At 45.9% G+C, this 6,000-nt stretch overlaps 1 protein-coding gene across 1 annotated transcript in view; it reads right to left on the minus strand.

Annotated features, from left to right (window-relative positions):
• LOC130233991 (serine/threonine-protein kinase WNK2-like) overlaps positions 1-6,000 on the minus strand; it is a 44,942-nt gene that overhangs the window by 21,016 nt on the left and 17,926 nt on the right. Inside the window, exons 9-12 of the mRNA XM_056464269.1 lie at positions 5,876-6,000; positions 5,408-5,490; positions 1,075-1,386; positions 811-921 (exon numbers count right to left, since the gene is read on the minus strand). The exon at positions 5,876-6,000 is cut by the window's right edge and continues 122 nt beyond it. Of these exons, the coding sequence (XP_056320244.1) occupies positions 811-921; positions 1,075-1,386; positions 5,408-5,490; positions 5,876-6,000 (631 nt within the window). The remainder of the gene's footprint in view (positions 1-810; positions 922-1,074; positions 1,387-5,407; positions 5,491-5,875) is intronic.

A 6,000-nucleotide genomic window follows, 5' to 3' on the forward strand; every position in this document is an offset into this window, starting at 1 on the left:
AATGGGGAGAACGAGCAAACTCCACACAGAAATGCTGGGAGGTTTCAGTAGGGACTTTAAGCGGAGATATTCTTGCTGTGAGGCAACAGTGCTAACCACTGGGCTGCAGGGTCGCTCATCTAGAAATGAGGGGGAGTAGGGATAGGTGGGGGGGTGGGGGTTCTTCAAGACGAAGATTCTGAGATAAGAAAAGTCAGGTTATTTACAGTGAGTCAGGAATCATCTGTATTGTTTATAATCAGACTTGATGAAGAAATCACTTTGATTGACATTCTCCCTTTGTACGTGTCATCAGAGGGGGAAAGCCCCGCCCACTAGTGCCCATCTCTCCATCTTATAAGCATAAACAGCAGCCCTGAGTGAGAAGCAGCCGTCTGTCCATTAGCCATTAGAGTGTTTGAGCTGCTGACAACACATAGTGCTGTTTTACATCTGTCACGTGCAGCTGTCTGTAGCTCCGCCCTCTTCTGAAAAGAGCACAATCTCATTTGCATTTAAAGCGACAGTCAACCAAACGCCACAATCAGGATCAAAGCCTGAAAGGGTCAGTTTCAGAGAGCTGGAGAACATTATCTGTGTGTATTCTCAGCTCAAACACACACACACACACTCTAGATATGGCAGATACTCATTTTAAAGCTTGTAGAAAGGGGAATAAGGGGTCTCCTTTAAGGAGAAACTCACTTAATTTCACTCATTATTTCTGAAAACAAAGCAATATTTAGTTCTTGTCTAGAAATGCTTCTTGATTTGAGAATTTTCAGATATTTAGATCTCAACACAACGCATTTTTTGCAGTGTAGGGTGTACCTGTGTGAGGTAAGCTGGCCCCTGCAGCGGGGGAACAGACAGTGGCGGTACACTAGATGCAGACTGTCCTGCATGCTGCCAGCTGTCTATGAGCGGCGTCTGAATGCAGAGCTAAAACACAAGAGATTACATGAGACGGTTGCACATGTACAGTAGTGCTGCGACCCAATTCACATATATCTGCCCTAAACAGTAGACAAATGTGGTATTGCTGTATCTCAAAACAACACGTAGAGCAGAGATATGGCTGTATAGCATGTGTACCTGTTGGACAGGTGGCGCGGGGCCTGTGTGGCTGATCTGCACAGTGGAGAAGTCGCAGATCTGCGCCTCAGACTGCAGACTCAGAATCTCAGCTGTGTGTGGATGCAGCGCTGCAGACGGGTGTGTGTGTGTCTGCATGTGCAGCTCTGCGCTCCGGCTGGAGGAGATCCGCTGTGCACTGATGTTCTGCTGTGCTGTTTTCAGCGTGTCCTGTGCTGACAGAAGCGTCCCGCAGGACTCTGAGGACGCAGGAGTGTACGTCTGCATGTGCTGAGCTGGAGCCGCATGACTCTGGACCCGCAAGACTGGAGACTGCAGAAGAGGAAACACACTAATGAAGAAATCCCACGCTCACATGCTTTAAGGCCCTGGTATACTTCAAACCTAGCTCTTCTTCTGTTCTGCAAGAAGAAGTTCTGAAAGGCTGAGTGATGATATTGAGCTTCACGTATGAGCGGATGCAGATGTTAGAATCTATTTGTCCGAAGACTTCCACTCTCATTCACTTCCACTGATTTCCAGACGTTAAAAACAGCTGGTTCTGCTGCTTGATGTTGGTGTTTTCTGATTATATTATCCTAATTTGCATGTATAGTCATGAACACACTTGTTTGTAGAGTGAGAAGTTTTCTGCTGTTTGTTATTCCTAGTCATTTCTCCCACAGGAAGCTGAATCAGAAGTACTAAAACAGGGGAACTTTTTCTTACGAAGGGCCAAAAACCATATTGATTGAGGCCTGTGGGCTGAGGGAAATGAATCGCCAACTATTCCAGCAAATGTTTTACACAGCGGATGCCCTTCTAGCTGCAACCCAGTATTGGGAAACACCCATACGGCCAATTTGGTTGATTAATTCCCCTATAGCGCATGTGTTTGGACTGTGGGGGAAACCGGAGCCAACACGGGGAAAACATGCAAACTCCACACAGAAACACCAACTGACCCAGCCGGGACTCGAACCAGCGACCTGAGTGCTGTGAGACCACAGTGCTGACCACTGAGCCACCATGCTGCCCTTGAGCATAAATTGGATTAATTCACAACATTTAATTTAAGTTTGATTTTTTTGTAGCTTAAAAATAAACAAACAAAAGGGTGTGTTAAATTAGAAATGGGTTAGGGTTAGGGTTAGGGTTAACCCTAAGTCTAGATCCAGACTAAGATCTAGGTCTAAGTCTAGATCATATATACGGCCGGCCGGAAGTGTGATATGCACATTAATATAGCAGCATATTTTATGATGCTGTATAACAATAATTAATATTTTTACAGTACTGTGATGGTTGGGTTTAGGGTTGGGGTGGGGTTAGACATTAATAAAATACAATCAATGAGAAATTTAATAAATAGAAATAATTCTCGTTAACTTCCATCCGCAAACGTATCTGATCTAGCAACAACCAGAAATGGCAATGTGCAGTAATGGCATTACCCTCAACATTCTGCCTCTCTTCTAAGATGGGATATTGGGCCAAATCAACCGTTACCATGGGCCAACTTTGGCCCGCACACCCTAATTTGGGCATCTCTGCTCTACAAATGAAAGTCAGTAATGTTTTCCAACACTGCAGTATATATTAGAGCATGAACATGTTACTGGTTGAACACTTTGTTGATCCTGAAACATCGTTTCTTTTCAAAAATCGAGTCCAAACCTAATCAATAGCCCTAAAGCTAACCCTGACTGCAAGTCTGAATTTAAGGAAAACTTCAACTTAAATCTGATTGGTTGATCAGTTTCAAGAACTGCTGAAACTAACTTCGTTTTGACAGGAGTCTGCTTGAAAGTACGCCATTTGTGCTTGTTCTCTGATTTGGTTTGAAGTACACCGGGGCCTTAACGTTACACAAAGAGTGCACATAAACAAAAGATGACAGCAGCTGCACGGAGTAATATACAGGCGAGCAGATCACACACACACACACACACACACACACACACACACACACACACACACACACACACACACACACACACACACACACACACACACACACACACACAACCAGGTTAGTTGATATTGAAAACATGAAGCATTTGTTAGCAGGCAGCATCATAAGTGAGGTTATTGAGCATGTCACATCAGGAAAACAGACGGTTGGGTTCTCCTCCATAAGAGAACAGGACTTGGTGAGTACAGAGAGTGAAAAGGAGAGGACGGCTGTGTATTTGAGCATATTAGAAAACTACAATCCCCTAGGAGAACTGCAGGACCATGGAAAATCTTGTTTTTTTTTGAGATGCTAACGGTCTAATCCGATTGAATGATTTATGCTAAGCTAAGCTAAAAGAGCTCCTTTTAGCCTGGGAGATCGGCTCAAGGGATTCAAAAACATGGTAAAACTCACCTGTTTACCTCTAGAGGAGCTGTAATATTAGCCTGTTTGCTATTTCCATGTTCCTTGAAGTGACAGTGAAGACTTGAAGCAATTTGTTAGATGGTTAGCAGCATGACGTCACATAGTAGGCTTGGTTAATAGGTAGGGTTTTATTAAGAACGGTTGGGTTCTCCTTCGATAGAGAAATGCACTTGGTAAGTACGGAGAGAGGAAAGGAGAGACCGCCTCTAGATTTGAGCACATTAGAGAGCTACAACCCCCTAGCAGGAGCACAGCAGAGCTGCAGAGCCCGAGCGCATCTGCATCCACATCACCTACCGCTGAGCGCTGGCCCACACAGGAGCTGGACCTGCGCCGGGACACCAGTCCATCACGTGGAAACTCAAAACCACAGCCCTCATCGCTGAAGCTGCGGACGGGACGGGGCGGCGCTGTTTCAGGGCACATCGGCACTTTCAGGAGCGCAGGAGGCTGATGAACGTGTCCCGTAATGCACTGCAGGGATCTGTTCAGCTGGGAGAGGTCTGAAATACGCACGTCTGATCCCGATGGAGAAAGCGTGGAATATCCCGAATATCTTCTCTCAGAGAGCGCCCCGTGCAGGAGCACAGACAGGCAGCTGTGGCAGGGGGACGGCGGCTGGTTTAAGGAGAGCCGACGGGCCAACACACACTCCTCAGAGGGCGGATTCAGGGAGGTGTCGCTGTACCTGCGGGTGGAGGCTGGCGGAGGAGACAGAAACAGACCTCTGAACGCATCTTCTGAATGTTCTCGGGGCGTCTGGGGTCGGGACGGGCTGGTGGGTCGGGATGGGAATTGAGGACGTTCATAGAGTCTGAAGAAGTCATTTATAGAGGAACTTTCATGACGCGCACCCTGGAAGAGAAGCAGCTTCTACATGCTGTTATCATGAAATGGCAAATGAGATGAACACACACACACACACACACACACACAACCACACACACACGACTTGGTTATACAAAAACAAAAGGATTAGGATCCTCCCTCATTGTTGTACCTCAAAATATTTAAAGTAGACCTGTTTCGCTTATTTTTACAAGATGAAAAGTGCATCTCTGATGTGTGTGTGTGTGTTTGAGCTGAGAATACACACAGATAATGTTCTCCAGCTCTCTGACACTGACCCTTTCAGGCTTTGATCCTAACTGTGGTGTTTTGGTGACTGTCGCTTTAAATGCAAATGAGATTGTGCTCTTTTCAGAAGAGGGCGGAGCTACAGACGCCTAATGACTCAGCTCAAACACTCTAATGGCTAATGGACAGACGGCTGCTTCTCACTCAGGGCTGCTGTTTATGCTAATGAGGGAGAGATGAGCACTAGTGGGCGGGGCTTTCCCCCTCTGATGACATCATATAAAAGGAGAATGTCAATCAAAGTGTTTCTGCAGACTGTTTTGATCAAGTCTGATTAGAACAAGCACAATTCATTGATGTTGAGCATTAGAGGCTGCTGGAGAGATTCACACACTGCTGACACACACACACACACACAACTGGGTTTAAACCCCACATAAGAGTCCTTTCTGCATTAAAATCACAATCTCATTTACATTTTAATCGACAGAAATGAAGATCAAAGCCTGAAAGCGTCCGTTTCAGAGAGTTAGAGAACATTATTTGTGTGCTATGTTTAGCTCAAACTCACACACACACACACACACACACTCTAGAGACATCCGAGACGCATATTACATCTTATAAAACAGGGTCTCCTTTAATGAATTCATCACTAACAGGGAATGAAACACACACACACAGCACAGACTGCTATCACACATGCAACTCAGATGTAAAACGATGAACCCCGAGTTCCCCCACAGCTCTAAATTTAGCGTAATTCCTCTGAATAAGAGCTCTGCGAGTGCAAGCATGCGCATTATGTTGTGCGTGCGTCACGCAGTAGCAGAGGAATGCAGATTTATGCGCATATATCAGATCAGTGTGTGCATCAGAAAGAGAGATACAGACCTCCTGCGCTGCGGTGGACACACACTCCTGCAGACCGCTGCTGTGAGAGTCTGAATACACAGTGGAGCCGATGCCACTGTCCACTAGAGGGAGACAGAGAGACAAACTATACATCAACAGCTCACACACTCACACATGTACTGGACATTATTGAAGGTTCAGTGAGCAGACTTTAGTCTAAGCAGAGTCAGACCTTACTGTCCTAATCAAATCAGTCAACATCAAGACATGATCAGATTTTACTGTGCTCAAATAAACAAAATCTAGAGGCCTTTACCTTTCATATAAGACACTTCTGACATCAAATCATCAATTAGAAGTTAGTATTTGCTGCTCCTAAAACTTGACTAGGCTAAAACTTGAGACCTTTGTCAGGTAGTGCAATTTCCAATAGTTTTGGTGCAGTGACATCCGGATAGAGACTGAAATCCCCAAATCTACTACAGTGTTCATGCTGTGTATGCTCACATGTGGTGGTGGTGGTCCTGGCACTGAGCGGGCACGCCAGACCCTGCTGCTCCTCCTCGGGCTCCAGCAGACAGGGTATGGGTATGGGTGTGGCTGCGGGAGCAGGTACAGGCCCCGGTGGAGCA

The sequence above is a fragment of the Danio aesculapii genome, chromosome 8 (genome assembly GCF_903798145.1).
Source record: "Danio aesculapii chromosome 8, fDanAes4.1, whole genome shotgun sequence".
In the NCBI taxonomy this organism is placed as follows: Eukaryota; Metazoa; Chordata; class Actinopteri; order Cypriniformes; family Danionidae; genus Danio; species Danio aesculapii.